Here is a 19,384-nt window from a genome sequence, read left to right as displayed (position 1 = left end):
TACAGCCGTGTTTTATGTTATACATAATATATTTTAGAATATCGATTTTGTGAGAAAATTCAAGAAATTCACTTATTTTGAATTCTTTCGGGCAAACTTCAAACGTAAAGAATAAAGCTTGTTAATGCATGAGTACTTGGATTACATACGTAAATAAACTTTAGGTTTTGTGAATTGCATTTGTCGATCATTAGTTCATAAATCTAAAATTCGCTTATTAATTGAATATAAATAATAATATAATGATGCAATTTCTACTATGTATACATTGTATACTGTATATGGGCTTATTTATACAATACTACATTATTATATAATCATTCAGTTCTGTAAAGTACTCGTGTGAAATTATTCAAATATAGTATTTAAGTACTCAAATACGTATTTTAAATACTTCCTTAAGTATCTAAATAGGCAATATTTTTCAAATTGTGTTTTTTTAACTTATTTTATTTATTTAAGTCATATATACTATTAAATATAATTTATATGAATTAATACAAATTGGATAGAAACTTAATTTTTATTTGTATACATAATTTAAAATTTATAGATAGTCTTCTTTCAAGCCACAAGTAATTAATTAATTTCCAAACGTCATTGTATTATAGTATGTAATAGTATACAAAATAAATAAAATAAGATTCTCCAATTTTCAACTTAGTGAGTGGTTTTGGATAGAAAATTAGAGCTAGTTTGTACTTAAAATAAGTCAAAAATAAAAATAATCAGTATTTTTTTTTTATACGTACTCGGGAAAACAAACAACAAATTAAGGAAAAATAGGAATCTTTACGCTAAACCAGATTTTGATTAAATTGTTTTATTTATTTTATTTTAATTCAAAAACGAATTACTACAGAAAATTTAAACTTACACCAAGTATTCATCTCTTTTTCTATGTATGGTATAATTTAAAAAAATATGGTGACTATTTTTGAGCTATTTATAAATAATTAATTTTTTTTTAAATGTTAATAAAAAAAAAATTGTCGGCAAAATATTAAAAATACATAGATCTATTAGACCACAATTTTTTTTTATATTGACACGTTTGATGTTAGAATTTTGACAAAATTACTGTTTTAACGATAAATAGCGGTATTTATACTAAATATTAAAAATATAATAAATGGTTTTAATTGCTATATCAAAAAAAAAAAAAAAAAACGAAGCATATTAAGAAATATACTTAGTGATATTATAGACTGAAAGACTATTTACACTTGAATCGTTTTTCGTATAGAATGATATAACATTGAATTCAAATTTGACACACCCATCATAGAAAATCACTTGTTACCCAATGTGCACCCAATGTGCAGCAGTATAATACCCATTTGCCTACTTTTTTTTTATTATTACACTGTATTTAAATAATTTTCAAAGTAAAAATTTTTACTCGTATTTATACTTGGATATTTATATAACTGCTTTGTATATGCGTTTTAACTACTCAGAGGCTACAATACATTAACCGTAATTCCAATTTAGTCCCTGCACTATATAATAAATGAAATTAACATATCTATATAAAACAACAGCACTCTTTTTGAGTACAAAATCATACTTTTATGGTTTTTTATTTAATTAATTTAACTAAGTTATTTAGAATCTAACATATTGTTCTACCGTAGATGACACTAAAAAAAGAAAAATGTCAAATATGTTATTTTTGTTTTAAATTTGGACAAATGTCTGCTATCCGTCAAATTTCGATAAATAACAATATAATACGAAAATACAATATATCTATATATATAAATTGTAATATTGGATGGTTATTGTACCGTATAGTTTCACGTTATATCATATGTATTTTATTCATCGAATCCTTTTCAATACAAAACACAATGGTATATAGGTGACTTCTCAGATGACAAATCTCTATTCAGATGTTATGTACTGATCCCGATATGGTTTCAAAAGCTTTCAAGATTTCATCGGCTCGCTTTATATGCATATACAGAGTATATTATACATTATACATAATGATGAAATATTATAATAATATTGCTACTAACTTTCGAAATTTCCATTTTCATAACGCATTAGGTTGACACAGATTGGATTTTCGAGAAAACGAAATGTGTTCTCTGTACACGGGTCAAGCACATATAATTTTAAACAAAATATTGAAATGAAAGTGTATAAATATTATATTACCCTCTTAAGCGTATATCTCAGCAAGTTTCTGAATAAAAGACTTTAAAACTTTTTGCTTTGCTAAATTAGGACACTATACAATTTCATAACTAAAAATAAAACTTTATAGTTACTACAAAAATACGATACCACAATACGTGAACAAAATTAAGATTAATCTCTCACTAGATCATCTGAAAAGTGATGAATCAAATTTTAAGGCGAAATAATAACTTTAAATATACATGATAATCTAAGTGAGTATTCACACGGTTAAAAATTAGCAATTGAAGTATTAAACATTCCTGAATATCTTCCCAAATTATTGATATTTAACTTTTATATTTATTCAAATATTTAGTTGTTCACGCATGATGTTATACACACCGATTAAGCTTAAGGAGAAAATTATGATTAACAAATACTTAATTATTAACTTTGAAAATAAATCATACCTATAAAAATTGAACCTCTCGTCAATTGATAATTATTTATTTAACTAATGTATACACAATAAACCATATTGTGTTATAAATTAACAGAAAACATATGTAAATGGTCATAAATATTTTAATAAATTCCCTTACAAAAATATTTAACATAAATAGTATACCTAAATAAACCATATCAAATTTCGAACAAAATAGTATACGTTTTATCTGTAACATATACATATACATATACTATACAACACGATTTAAAGTATTTATTTTTATATTTATTTATTTATTTATTTATTTTTTTTTTTTGAATAAAATTTTTTTTATATATATTTAAAAATTCATTATTATATAATAGCTCAAAAATTTAAGTACAAACTCTACAAACACAGATAAAAATGTTTACTTGAAAGTAGATCAATTACCTCTAATATTGAAGTTAACACAAAATTTGCTATATTATAAAACAGAGATAACAATATAACACAATATGCGAATATAAGGTCCAGCTGTTAAGTTAATAAAATATGCAAATGTAACCAAAACTGTATGGATTTGTTTAGCTCTCGAATAAGATTTAAATAACATACGTAATATATTCGGTTTAACATTTTGTTGTTTTTGTTCTTACAGCGACACGCAATTACGGTTTTCTTAGAAAAATAAATCATGTTTCGAATAATAAAATTTAGAGAGATATACACGTGCCGGAAATCCGTTCGTGAACATTTCAACTGAGATACTTACCAATGGACATCATTTCGATGAGCGTGTCCAAATTAATAACAAGAGCGGCTACTGCGGATGCAGCGCCAGACAGTACAGTAGCCACTACCGGTGTACCGGTCAACGGAAATATCTGACTTAGTGATCTAAAATATAAAATGTGTGATAATAATGATGATAATAACTGTTAGTGATCATTATTATCGATATAAACATTTTATTTTCAGCGAATAAACGAAAAAAAACTGTTTACGCGTGCTTTGAATGCTTACTTGAACAGCAAACCGTCTTGAGCCATCGAATAAATAATTCTGGGCATTGGAAACATAGAACCGAACATGCTTACTAAGAGACCAGCCATTGCACCCGCGGCAACAATCATCTGACACCTAGGCGCACCTACCTGCACAAACATGTCTAACAGGGCGGCGTTTTCGTCAATTTTTGTATACGGTACTAAAAAAAAAAAAAAAAAAAAAAAAAATACAACGTTTTATCACAATAATATTAAATTAATTATTGTCCATTTATATATATCAAAATATTTAAACAGTTCACTAAAACTTAACTAGATTTTTAACAACACATGTCATTTAGATATTATATTGAGACGTTAACACTCTAAAATAATTCATTTAAAAAATATTTTAAGAGTGTTATTATTATATAGAGTTTGTAGTATTTTAATGGTTCTTTGTCGGTTTAAAATGATTTTTTTTATAATTTAGAGTCAATCCTACTTAATTTTTTTGTCAAAAACTTAACCCATAATATATATATTCAATATTGATTTCTTTAATTATCATTAAAGGTACTCAATAACACGTTATGACATATTAGTGATTTTTCACAGTAGTATAAAATTATCTTTGAAGATTATTATCTATCACATTCATGAGTTTAATGTATTATTGTTTACTGTAAAATAATCTTAAGTAACACGTACCGAAACTACTGTATTTGATGAATTTATGGGGGAATGTTGTTAGGCGAGATTGTTTGGTCATTCAAGATGTTGGAATCAATAAACAAGACACTTAGTCTTATAACATTTAGTTTATAACAATGTTTGGAGACAATCCAAGTGCAAATAAACTCGTGAAAGATCCAGAGTTTCATTGCAGAACCAAACATATAGATGTCCGGTATCATTACATAAGAAAAAAATCCAGTGAGGGAGTGTTTTCATAGTAGTACATATACCCAGCAAAGAGCAGATTGCGGACATTATGACAAAGCCAACTCCACGAAAGCGGCTCTAAGAACTTAGGGAGTAAAAAATATTAATGTATAATGGTATATTGTTTAAGGGAAAGTGTTGGAATTAATATACAAGACACACTATAACATGTAGTTTATAAGTAATCTATACAAACTGTACTGCTACAGACGCTGAGTATGTATTTATATACTATAGCATATTTTAAAATTTTTTTTTTTGTTTATTGATCTTATATTTTAAACCCAGCAACTAAGACTATTAACTGTGAATAAGAACAGTAGGTTTTTTTTGTGTAAGGTTTGTTTGTAAAGTTTGGTTAGTACGGTTGAAACACATGTGTGTATGTGTGTGCGCCATGGATTCGTCACTAAGAACTCAGGTGATCACCTATCCGAGAGCTAGAGACGCCAGCCGATGCTTAACCTTAGATTGTGCTTGCACCACACCAGGCCATATAGCCATAAAACGTATTTTATTCTGTATGGTAACGGAGATATTCTTTATTGTTAGTCGTTGATTATGTTGCGCCTCGTTATATTTTTGTGTGTTGAACCATTAAACTTATTATTATATACATCACTCTAATTATTATATGCCATAGCTTCTGGATACTTGTTTACTCTAACACAAAATAATTCAACATAAAAATAAATGTTATCTTTTTTCCCAGAATCTGATTAAATCTCTGCCTATTATGATATTTATACATAAATTTTATAAATATTGGTTTCGGTGTTATATTTTAAGATGAATAAATATCACCAATTCTTTCATTAAGTTTAACATTGTTATACTATTATGTAGTTGGTGCTAAATAAATTAATTAATACTTTAAGGTAAACACAATAAAGATATGACTCACCGTCATAGTTATAATATCTTATTATTTTATATTCTACACAGAAATATAACACGAAAAACACGTAAAATCAACACAGATTTTAATTAAAACAATATTGTTGTTCACGCAAAAAGCCAATACATTTTTCCGAGGTATATTTAATATAAAGATTGAAATAAATTTTGTATCCACCATTACAACATCAAAAATATCATGGGTACTCCTTAATAAAACTAGAGTAGTATAATAATTACATTATTTAGCGTGTTTATGTTTCCTGATAAACATGTTACAAGGTTGAAAACAATAAACGCTTTTGATGTTATTCTCTTCAACGAGATTGGACTTGACAATATTAGCTTTGTTTGAATGGTTATGCGCTGTTATATGTTTTGAGATGATCTTAATAAATGATCTTAATAAATTAAAAAGGAATTTCATTCAAATTATTATAATCTTAGGTTAAGAATAAATTGTGAGTAATTTTTGGCAAAATGTGAAATAAGTTAGAGAAAAGCTATAGTTTCTAAATAGTTTTTAAGAAAATTAACTTGTGTAATAATAAAGCTGCGGTCGTTTCGCTTATATATAAGTTTATAAATAATTCTATAAATTTTACAAAGACGGAAATATTATTACATTTTATTATAAAGAAAAATATGTATAAAATACATAAAACTAAAATAAAAATAATAACAGCCGTTAAAAACTATAGTGTTTATAAAGTATATAATATACACTATATATTATATATTATCTATACTTTTCGACCATAGCCTTAGATTATATTATACAATTTAATTAAAACGTGTGTATTGTTTTTAATAACGAATAATGAATATTTAAATCGTTTAGTTTAAATAATTAAGATAATAAAACATTTTTTATTCTCCCATAGTCAAGTTTTACTCATTCGTTATTTTATCTGAACGACCTGAGCTGAATATTGAATTGAATTATTTGTATAGCAATACATTTATCAAAAATAAAATGTGTCATCACCGAAATGAATAAAATAATATCATTAATTGTGTACGCACATTTAGTCTGAAAATTAAAAATGTGAGAATTATTACAAATGTATGTTTCAGCATCATAAATGTGAATTTTACTTAAAATTATAATTATCAATAGACAAAAAAAAAAAAAATAATAATAACAAAATGAAAAGTATAATTAAGCGTTTAACTTTTTTTAAAGAATGATAAAAGTAAGTTCCTTTAAATTAAAAATAAGACACTCAAACTCAATTCATCTAAGATATTTCATTTTCTAAAAATAATACGTACATAATTCAAATTCAAATTTATTAATGTTATTTACTAAGAATACAAATAAATTCTTTTATTATCAAGATCATATTATTATAATTTAGTACAAAATAAATTAAATTATAAAAATGTTGAAATTTGTTGAAAACCTAACAAAAAAATAAAAAAACCATTATTTTAAATCATCAAAATTAATTTATATTTTTTTTGAATTTACCCTTGGTTTTCAATAATTTGTTGTAAAATAAAGTTATCTGCTTTAATATAGTTATACAGCTTAAGAAAATAGATTATATAGTATAACTCACTTTTACTTAAAATGTATAATAATATATTAATACCTACTAATGGTTTAATTTAAATTTTTTTAAAGTACCGTAAAAATGTATTTTAATTACTTTTCTAAACTGTATCGTGGTTTATAAACTCATTCATTCAATATTATTTTAATCGTTTTTTTTTTTTTTTTTAATTTATATAATTTACTCAGGATACCTACAAGAGTATGAATAAAATTATTTATTCATGAGTTTGTATGTTAGATATTTGCGTTGCTAACCATATTAATTACTTACCTATAAGTGTGAGAATTATTGAAGAACTAACATACGCAACAAGTATAATAACCAGACTAGCCATGATGGCTAATGGAATAGACTTTTTCGGGTTATGAGCTTCTTCACCAGTGGTAGCGATGATATCAAATCCAATAAAAGCGTAAAAACAAGTTGCTGCACCTTTAAATACCTAAATAAAAACAATATAAATGTACGTTTAATAAATGACTTCAAAAGCAATAGTATATTATATTACATTAAAAATGTATACAAACAAAAAAGTATTTTTTTTTTTTTAAATACTAACATTGATTAGGGTAACATTTGCATAATTTTATGTTATACGCAATATACATGCTTATGTAATTTTTTGAAAATGTACATTCTAAACCGATACATACAAATAAAAATACGTTTCGATATATTTTTAAATGTGTAGGTTGAATAAGTATTAAATAATCACCGAGACGAAAATTAATTTTAAGCCTTTGAAAATTAATTTTGACGTTCATAATAAATTAATTAAATGTCTTTTGATTATTACATGAACAAATTATTATTATATTTTAAAGATATTATAGACTAGTGAAAAGATCTTTGTAATCCGTGAATTTATAACCAACTTCTTTTATTATTTAAGCTATATTTATGTGTATATTTTATGTATTATTTTTTTAAACGTGTTTTCATATACTTTGAAAATTGTCTCTCCAATTATACGGATTCGTCAATTTATCATACGCGTGAATAATCCCGAGATACTTATGTTGAAAAACTAACGTTTGATACATTTATGATTGTTTTATTCTGTATTATATTTTATATGATTATGTAATAAAAACATACTTTATGAAATGGAATTCTAGTAATAATAGTATAATCAATGAACGTTAAACTCTGCTTAATTAATTATTTTTTCTATTAAATAAAAACATTGAAAATTAATTACATTAATCTTACTATATAAAATATAATATAGCAAAAGTATTTATCATATATGATATACATTTGAAACTCCTGTTCTTTTCTACTATAATAATTAATAATTAGTAAATATTCCTTGTATTTGTTATTTTGTTCCAAAATATAACACATAAATTAAGCATTTAAGAAATTTCTTAGTTAATTTAATTTTTTCTCGTTAAATTTGATCCTCTACTTCAATATTTAATTTTTTTTTTTTTTAAATTTATTCTGAATTCGGGAAATTATAACATTCTCTTTGGCATTTAAGTGTTTAAAAATGTTAAAAAACGTGATCAAGCATACGTGAGATTTATAGTACATTAGCTGACCAGCTACTGCTAGTCTGCTAGTAAGGCTGTTTTTAAATTTAATGATAAATCGCTGTATTTTATACAATATTTCAGGGCAAAAATATAATATATTCTGAAAAAAAATATTAATACCATCCCGTGATATCGATCTAATTTATGCGCTATGTATAAAATAAAAAATAAAAATGACGATATATTATAATGCATATCTGAATAATATAAGGGTAGATATTTTTATAATTTTTAGCTGTGCTTAGAAGGTCATGCTTTTGCATATTTCAAAGTAAGCTGCATATTCAAAATCAGGTTCAACAAAAATTCGTAATATAATATGTAAATATATTTAACTCGAATCTAAAATATTATAATCCATATTTAAAGATTTTTTTTTTATGTTTTAAATTATTTATATTTAGGAAATACTATTTGATAATAAATAAAAAAAGTCTTTCATACAACCCTCCCCCAATCGCCATATATATTTTGAACTAATCCATAAATTCGGCAATAGTTTTTTTTTTCTGTACAAATATTTGAAGTAAGAAAGAATGCATATCATTAAATTTTTTTGAAATATTTTGCATTATCTATTCTCATATAAATTCATATTTTATACAAAAAAAATAAAATGAATAATTACATATTATACTACATACTTAAAATTCTATTATTGGTACGTAAGAATGCAAATATACCATTGTATTTCTAATTTGAGTGCATACATTTCTAATCCTTAGTTATTAGTGTTACAAAGTCATATGCTGTCTATTACAACGAGCTTGTTTAGCGAACTTATATTGTAATAACGTCATTCATCCTTGAACACAAATACAACTATAGTGTATAAGCTAAGCACATTTTGTTGTTAATTCATTGAAATAAACATACATGTTTTTTATTTTTGAATTCTATTTTTACGTAGGTGTCTTTTGAAAAATCAAATTTTAATTTTAATTATACACTTTAAAACTGTTTCGAAAAAATTGTTAAAATAATATTAAAAAAAAAAAAAAAGAATTTATTAATTGTACCTACTTATGTGAAATATATACTAAATAATTACTATAATGTTATATAAGTATAATATTATAATCAGCTATTTTTATCTGCTAATCAAACATCATGATTATGTACTTAACTTTATCATTCTCTATAAATGTATAGTGTACTGGACAAACGTCCATTTGAATTTAATAGATACTTAAATATTTAACACATTCTTAACATCAAACAGTAACCATGATTGGTCCATTAAATTTTAACGAGACATTAAATTATATAATTTCTGAACGACCTGACATTAAACTTTTAAGCTTAATTTTTTTATATTATTACAGCGTGTATTGTGTATAAATCTACTATCTAGTGTTAATTATCGTAATTTTGTTTTATTTTCTTCGTTCGTTTTCTTTTGAAGGCTATGATATCATAACAAATAACCTAGTCACGTTCCTTATAATTTGGAATATTATATATTGTTGTAAGTTATAACTTATGCCAGAATAAAACCATTCAAAAGTAAATTAAATATATTAATAATAATTATGGTTGGAATATAACACCACTCTGATAAATTATTGAAAGAAAGCTAATGACTCCGTACTTTGTAATACACACTAACTCATCAGTTTAATAATTGTTAAAAGTATAGGGTCTATTATCTCTATAGATAATCGTTGATTGAAAATGAACAAGACTAGTCTGTTATTAGGTAATAACGTTATCTGCGAGAAAATTGATTAATGAAATAATAATGTTTTGTTATTAAATTTATCAAATCCAACCATTTGTTCCAATTAATTAATTTAACTATCGCCTGCCTCTAAAGATAATACACAACTAGATATATATTTCTTCAACTTTAGATTCGATAAGTTCATTGTACACATTACTGTATACATAATATGGTATATATATATATATATTATATTTTGTTTTAGGCTTAAATTAGTAATATAGTTTTCTGAGATCAAAACGCGTACATGATAATACTATTGATTATTAAACAAAAACAATTTTAAATCGTCTAAGAATATTTTTCATTCGTTCACATTAGCGTGTCATCGTGTAGTCATATACAATGTACAATATATTTGTTAAAATAAGCTTTTAGGTACGTCATAAATCTAAAGTTGAACAACATTTAACTATTAATATTGTTTTAAGATTAATTGTCTTACAAACAATAAATCAAAAACGAATTCGTTATATCAGTTATATTAAAAATACTCATACTAACTTCATTCTATGTATACCATGTTTTAAAACATAAAAACATAAACAAATGTTTGAATTTTGAAAAAGGTATAATTTATTTTAGCAAAAAAAATAATCATTTTTTTTCATTTTTTTACGAACAGTCTTTCTATAAATTCTAAAAATATACATTTTTGAATTGATATAGTAAGTGCTCTTTGCATACATTTTACTCCAATTTTCATTAAGTGAATAGAAAAAAAAAATAAACGTACAATACAAACCTATTTAAATAATAATATCAACATAATTTCTAACATTTGTAGTTAAAAACGAATAGAATGTATGCTTTTTATATTTTTTTATCAAAAAATTAAATTATAATAATTTGTTGAGCTTTTTTATTCATAACTGAGTGGTAAATTAAAGTCAAAATATCGTTAATTTATTTAGTGTCACGTTTTATAAAGCTGTACATAAAAATCAAATCCTTAATTATCTTATTTATGTATAACAATTTATTTAGCTTTTAATGGTTCGAATAGAGAAAAAATAAATTATTTTTTTAGAAATTTATTTTAAATTTAACGATTTAAAAAAAGTACATTGAAAAATTTCCATTAATACTGATGGGTTGCTACTTTTACGATATGTACATTGATGGCTTGTAAAATCGTACAATATTATGTTAACTAATACTTACATCATTTACACTTCTATCGATACTTGTCGTTTTGCTGTTTTACTATAACAATTACTCTTAGAATTATTCCTCGCAATTTTGTAAATATTTCGAATTTTTTAAATCCTTCAAAAAGGCATACTTACAAAATATTATTAGTTATTAATTACCTTCCAACTATGATCTAATTTTGACTTAGCTCTTATTCTATGCTCAGTGAAATAATATATTCTAATCTTAACAATTCCAAAAAAAAAAAAATGTACTTATTTAAATCGTAAACTTCATTTATTATATCAAAATATATTTTTCTAAAATAAATTTAAAATTGCCACCTATAATATATCTACCATATCTATATCTTTTGTAGGTACATTAAGACATTAATTTTATCATTATATCAATATATTTTTGGCAGTCGTGAACGAACTATACTTTTCTTTCTTTTTGACACTTTTAAAATGTATACGAGTATAATTATTTTATTGAAAAGTTAGAAAATATTGATCTTTAAAAAATAAGTACCGTTGTTAACTCTGTTATAACTCAAATAATTTAATTTAATATGTCATTATACACATGTTATGTTTTTAAATATAAATATATCATTATACTCGTTTTGAAATTGTACGTCAGGTGTTCAGGATATCACTTTTAGTCTTAATATGTTTCGTTTGTAAACGATATAGTTTTCACGTATTCTCAAGGATTTCTATATAGCAATCAACCCACACGTCAATAAAATTCCATCACCAATGTATTAAATTACACGTATATTATTTATACCTGCGGGACATGAGTATATTAAACTGTTTGATATCGTTTTGTTTTACTGTACAAAAAAAAAAATTTACTATAGAGGTCCAAATTAACCCTTAATAATTTTCTATCGTAGTATTTTGTGAAATTACAGTCTTTAACTTTAAGCTTGTATTTTGAATAACTTAGTTTTAAGAAACGAATCACGAAAATCACCAGGTTCGTTTTAAGTAAACACAGTTATTGTTTTTCTTCAATGTTCCCGAAATATACAAAGTGTATTCACATCTCAATAGATATTCAATAGTCAAGAATTTAAAGCTTGCATATAGTCATAGTCCATTTGAATTAAGAAAATATTTACACAAATTTAATGTTTTTATTTGATCCCTGTGACGTAACATTTCACAATCCACAAAATAGAACATAATACCCAATTATTTTTTTTTAAACATGCGTACATGCATAATAGATACTTTAACGCCCACCAATCACAGCGATAGTATTGCATACGACATACAATAGTGGAATTAATTGATAATTAAATTAGAAATAAATCAACATGCAAATACACATTAGTTATCTTTTCATTAAAAATAATCTTAAGTATAATATTTAAAATGTATGACAATGTTTTGAGTAAATTAGACCTAATTTATATTTGTTAAATAGTCGCATAAAATGGAACGATAGAATAGTTGTAAAAACTGATTTTGAAAAGTTTAATAGTTTTTTATTTCAGTGTTATGTATGCATGATATGTCACATAGTCACATTAATATTACTCAACTTATTATTATACTAGCTAACAAACTAAACTAACATCAATCAATACACATATATATAATGTTTTTTTCTTGTCAATATTTTATATATTCTGAGGGAATATTAAAAATTCTGTCATAGCTTATTTGGCTATTAAACTATACAAACATATTTGTTATTCGTACTAATATAATTTATGTTTTGTAACAATATTTTGTTAAATACGTTCGTGAACATTTATTACAATATTATATTATCATTATAATTAATTTATCATTAATAACTTATAGTATAAAAGCATTTAAAAGTTTAATAAAAAAAAATTTTTAAAAAAAACTTCAACAAAAATGTATTTATTTATTTATGAATAGATACTATGTTATTTTTTTTTATAAAAAAAAAAAAATTAAGTATGCCTAAAATTTGATCAGGTTCAGTAAAAAAAACTGGTCAATATAATATAAATAATAATTTTATATCTACTTTCTGTTACACTTAAATTGTATATCTATGTAATTTTATGGTTCCTGGTACAAGAGCATCAAAAATACTTCAAGACGTTAAAATGGGTTTTGTTAACATGGACGAGATTGCAGAGCAGTTACTGAAGGATCAATAAAAAAAAAAAAGGATAGAAAAGGAGGTCGTAATCAAACTGAAGAAGGGGTCGTAAAGGCGAGGTGACTATTTTCGGTAGTATTATTAGACCAGTTACTATCCATATACCAGAACGATTTATTGCCATTCGCCTTCACTACCTTCATTTATGGGGGCAAAGCGAAAATTCATTTTTATTTTATCAAACCATTTATTCATAAAAATACAACGCTATTCGAGTGTATGTAATTGGTTTGGTCGGTGTCCTAAACAAAAATCAACAGTTATTCATTGATTTATATCCCCATAAGTTATTGTACGCGTCATACCAGATGAGCGATTAATATTTTGTATTGGATAACGATAAAATTATGATAAAAAGTTTTTTATCACACTTTGTTAAAATACAACCAAAACGATAAGCATCCATCAATATATTTAACAAGAAATAAATGTTTAAAAATGAATAATCAATTATAAATATTATAGTTTTTTATGAACTACTTTATTTACTTTATATTTATTGGGTTTCCGGCTAATTAATTATGTTATATCCTAGTATTATATTTATTATTGTTGCTTATTCGAAATATATGTTAAAAACAAATACAATTTATTGACATAATATACATGGATATATCTATTTGGCGTATTTATTTTATTTCATTTGTATTTATATTATTTTTTTTGTATAATATTTCCTATAAAGTGTGAGTTATTTACACTGAAAAATATCGCACAATAAAATTGAATTCGTACTATCGTTGACAGCTCTTTCTTGTCTTTCAAAGTGATTGAGAGACCATTTAACTCGTCATAGTTATCGTTCGACTTTTGTTGGTTCATATGTCAAATTAAATTTATCCAATGCGTGAGATATATTGATTAAGCATGACAGACACATAGATTTCATCCGTTAGCCATTATAAAAAAAAAAAAATCATTTAAAATATTATATTCCTAATAAAGGTATATATAAGAGAAACAATTTAATATAAATTTATCTCGGAAGAAAAATAAAATTCATAAAAATAAAAATTGCTACAATAAATTAGGTATGTTGATTGATTTTAGTAGTTTGTATTGAAAAATGTGTTGAAACTTTAAATATCAAAACAAAATACTTTACATCTATTTTAACGTATTTTCTAATCCCTTATTATTAATTTAAAGTAATATATTCAACTATTAATTTTACAAAAAATAAATAAAATCTAAATCCGTTCCTTTCAAATACCAAAATCCTAAAAAGTTAATACCTAGTTAAAAAAAAAAATAAATTACATAATAAGTATACTTTTTTAATCAACTAATGAAAGTATGCAAATGCATACAAAATAATCAACTAGCCATAATAAATCTATGATTTATGTACAGAAAATGTGAGAGGATTATCAAAGGATTACGCAAGTATTGGGAGACAAGTACAAGGGTATCTACATATTATAATAAGAAGCGTGGGATATTCACGTCTGTAACTTAAGGCAAAATGTATTTTAATATCATCTTATACTTACACCCCCTTTGATCAAACACGTTCAAAAATGCTTTTTTAAACACACATTTTAATTTATTTGAGTTTTAACCAAATTTATTCAGAACTATTTTAAGTTTTGTTTTACATAAAAATATGCAGGTAAGTACTGTAAACATTAACGCTGATAAATAATTTAAAAAAAGTACATTTTACTAAATGTCTATTATATAGAGTAATCGCGTATCTTATTACATTTTATATAAACCCATACGTGTTTTCAACAAACTTTTAAACCATCCACTGTAGATGTTTTTAATTTTTTTTAAAACTTAAATGACACCTATGGTGATCTAATTAAACCCATGACGTTCGTGGCGATATATATTTTTTTTCACTTAAAATGAGACGACGTAAAAAATGCTCGACCGTCGTCCATCAACACCTGCATTTCACCGATTTCATATCGTGTTATAAATATAATAGGTACTAACATTTTTACCAGATGCGTTTAACACAAAAACGGCTGTCAAATGAAAAATAAACAAAAAATACCGTTGTGAGTTTTCTATATATTATTATCGCACCGCATCATCGATATTGACTTTCGATATACGAAGTTACGCGCATAATAAATTCAACATCGTGAAACGCCACGTTTTATAACCAAATTATTCTACGTGAAAATATCAATATCTAACTGAAAGGTAATATTATATACCCACCCAACGGTTTATTTGACGAACGCGATACTTTTATGATGATGTTGATGTTGGTCATAATAATAATAACAATAATAATAACAATATTGATTCGACTTTATCTATATTGATATGAATTATTGTAATATAAACAAATTTATAGAGACGATTCGATAAACTTACCCCGCCCCAGCCGTTCGGCAAAAACCCATCGTTTTTGGTCCAATTATCAAGATTAACGTAGAATAATCCAGCGCTCATGAGAAATACCCACGCGGCCAAGTTTATGGCGTTCATCAGATGGTTAAATATCAAACTTTTTTTTACGCCAGCTGCAAGGAGCACCATCATCAACAGAGTAATGCCAGCGGCTAGGATATCTGGTTTTCCTGTAACAAGATAAATATTATTATTAATTAACAAAACATTTTACAGGCGTTGCCATAAACGTTTTGTTTATATGCATAAATTCGTGTGGAAGAAAAGAACCTTCTAAGAAATTTGTAACAATAGTAACGGATTTCCTGTAGACACGTATTATACCATGCTTAAAAATAATATATATATTATTCAAGTTTATTGATTGGTTTCGTGGCAGGACAATACTTAAGTTTCGTATAAAATGTGTAAATATATCTGAAATATTTACGAAAAGGTAACAAAGTGAATTCAAAAAAAAGTACTGAAAACTGTAAAAAAATATTTCTATACAACAAATATAAGTGCATTTTATTATCAAGGGTTTGACTAAAATTGATGCTAAAATGTTTACATTATTTTAAATTTTAAACGGTGCGATGAATGTAGTTATTTTACAATAATGTGTTTGTTATTATTTTTTTCATTTGTAATTACCTTTTAGGGCAGTAAAAATGTTTTGATTTTCAACTTCGAGGGCGTCTTATAATATCATATAGGATCTAGTCAGTACATCGAGAAGTAAATTCCGGTTCTTTTCTTAATAACCAATAACAACAAAAATTAAGGAAAAATGAGAACTTTTTTGCAAAACAATATTCAACAAAATCAATTTCATTTTTTTTTTTTTTTTGGTTACTCAAAAACAATAACTGTAAATAATTGAAATTATTATTTTAAAATCTTTATATTTTTATTTTATACAAATAGTTTATAGTTTTCTTTTTGGACTATTTTTATAGGCGATTGAAATTTATAACTTTTTTTTTTTTTATATAATAATGAATAAAAAAACGTTTGCTGAGTCAAAAAGCATGAAAATAAAAGATAATAGATTCTTATAAGTCGTTATTACATTTATTTAAGAATATAAAATATAGATAGATATGATTTTATTCATAAGTGTTTGCCGTTAAAATGTTGATAAAGTTCACCAAAATCATAATAATTTACGGAAAATGAATACAATTTTCAATTTTCATAGTTAAAATTTAACACAAGAATTTCCTTAAGTAATTTTTTTATTCATACCATAACTAAAACTCTAAACATTTTTAGGTATACTTAAACACAATTTAAAAATATTATTCTTGAATACTTAAAATTATTTTAATGTATACTATTATATTTTATACGTATAATGATATTTTTAAATGCATTTTTTTTGGTAAAAAATGAATTCAATCTATTTTATGATTATGATAGTAAAATACATTACTTTAATTGCAATATTTTTATAAAATATATTATGTCGGCAGTAGGTGGTGCATAAAGTATTTGAATTTTAAGTATAATTTTTTAGAATTAGTTTTATGCATTTGTACCTAATAATAATATAAATTTATATCTAAATAATTATATTAACAAGTATATAACTTTATCTAATTATTTAGTTAGTTATAAAAATATACATAATATGAAATGCATATATTATGAATGCGTAATTTATATTATTTATAAATTAAAAAAGTGATAACGAAAGCTTAGAAGGCTAAAACTTTAAGTTTAAAATTTAAAAAAACAAATACCAACAATAAATTCTAAAAAATAGTTTATAATCTTGTTGAATTCGCCATTAGTGACTTTAAATTATTTGACTAAAAACAACTCTGTTAATGTATTTTTTTCCGGCAACGATTGCAACGACGATGAAAATAAAAAAAGTAAATTTCAATTATATTGGATTAAGATTTTCCAATTTTAACTCCCATTTGATCCTAGCTACCGTAATAATACTGTAAAAGTAATGAGGTCAGTTATGTTTTTGTGACGAATTAAACTATTAAAATCTAGGGTAATTTAATCTAAATCTAGCTTAACGAGCTTTTTAGTAATTTGCTATGATTCTACAGAAAAAAATCTCACCAAAATTGCTTAATCGATAACTGGATTATACATTGATGTCTAAAAGATGTAAATAATTATATTTTTTTTTATAATTAACCTATCTGTGCTTATGGATTTATTTAGTTGAAATTTTATGCTATTTAAAATATATATTCATACCATATTTTATTTTGTATAATTGTGATAAACGTATTTGGTGAGAAGTGGAAGTTGAAAATCGTTCTATTTTTAAAGGCGCTAAAATGTAGTAATAACTAAAATTTTAGAAAACAATTTATTGAAAAAAATGTGTACCAAGAACATTGGCAAATACAGTATGAAAGAATTCCTGCATCAATTTATAAGCTTTCCAACCGGCAAACATTAATCAATCAGAGCCCATATTTATTAAATCTATTCTTAGTTCAAAATTATTTTACTATTTTACCTTACCATTGCAATGATTTTCTTTTATCCAGTTAAGTATATTCTAAGTAATCAGAAAAATCAAAAATTCGTATATTATTTATTAACTTTAAACTTTTAGATATGATATGTCTCACATTATCTAACATCGTGTCCTTCCTCCAACAAATGCAATTTCATAAATGTATATAATCTATGATCTATAAAGTATAAACACTCACTTTTATTTATAAAAGTTAAGTATAATTTAATATTTTATTGAATTCTACAAACAAAAAATAAAATCATCCTCAATAATTTAAAAATATTTATATGTATATAAATGTATCTCCCAATGATGACAATAGTTATTTTTTTAAGTAGAAAAATAAAAATATTTCTCAGAAAAATCAAACGTAAATACTCGTTAAAATTTTCAAACGTCAAAAATTGCCTACCATTGAAGAAAAAAAAATGAAACTTAACATGTTGATTGATGAATTTTTAAATAACTAATGCTTATCGTCTTATTAAGCAGTCATATTAACTGTATCTATTTCAAAATGGTCTATGACTAATAAATTCAAACTTTCTCCATTGGTACTGTATCTTTAATAGATGTTATCTTTTTCAAATTAAAGAAGGAACACTTGATTTAAAAATGGTAGTATGTGTAGACAAAAGGATTCTTAGATTTAAGGCAAGTATTAGCATAAATTTAAAAATACTATAAATTCTACGTCTTTAAATTACCTCTGAAATGTGCTATTTTGTTTGGAGATGATGTTTTTAAAATATAATCAGGAAATTCTTTTTAAAATATTTCAGTAGCCAACAGCATACAAGATAAAATAAATGAAACGTATACCAACCCAAAATTAATTACCCAAAAGTTTTCAGATGCGAAAATCAAAATTTATATTATAGATTCAATACATCTGATTCCTTGGGGACGATGTACTCAATTGATAAATATTGTTAGGTAACAAATAATTTAAAAATTAACTTTTTTTCCGTATTACAAGTTCCAATAATTTTTATTTCGACTCTTATTCGGTTTAATAATACATACAAATAAGTAA

At 24.2% G+C, this 19,384-nt stretch overlaps 1 protein-coding gene across 2 annotated transcripts in view; it reads right to left on the bottom strand.

Moving 5' to 3' along the window:
- LOC112602626 (cationic amino acid transporter 3) overlaps nt 1-19,384 on the bottom strand; it is an 85,750-nt gene that overhangs the window by 17,166 nt on the left and 49,200 nt on the right. For both annotated transcript variants that reach the window (XM_025350802.1, XM_025350803.1), the window contains exons 5-8: nt 15,837-16,042; nt 7,221-7,392; nt 3,584-3,767; nt 3,333-3,457 (exon numbers count right to left, since the gene is read on the bottom strand). In XM_025350802.1, the coding sequence (XP_025206587.1) occupies nt 3,333-3,457; nt 3,584-3,767; nt 7,221-7,392; nt 15,837-16,042 (687 nt within the window). The remainder of the gene's footprint in view (nt 1-3,332; nt 3,458-3,583; nt 3,768-7,220; nt 7,393-15,836; nt 16,043-19,384) is intronic.

This window comes from Melanaphis sacchari, unplaced genomic scaffold, assembly GCF_002803265.2.
Source record: "Melanaphis sacchari strain LSU unplaced genomic scaffold, SCAv2.0 Contig8_pilon_pilon, whole genome shotgun sequence".
Lineage (NCBI taxonomy): Eukaryota > Metazoa > Arthropoda > Insecta > Hemiptera > Aphididae > Melanaphis > Melanaphis sacchari.
The sequence above is the reverse complement of the archived record's forward strand: the minus strand, read 5'-3'. Positions and strand labels throughout refer to the sequence as shown.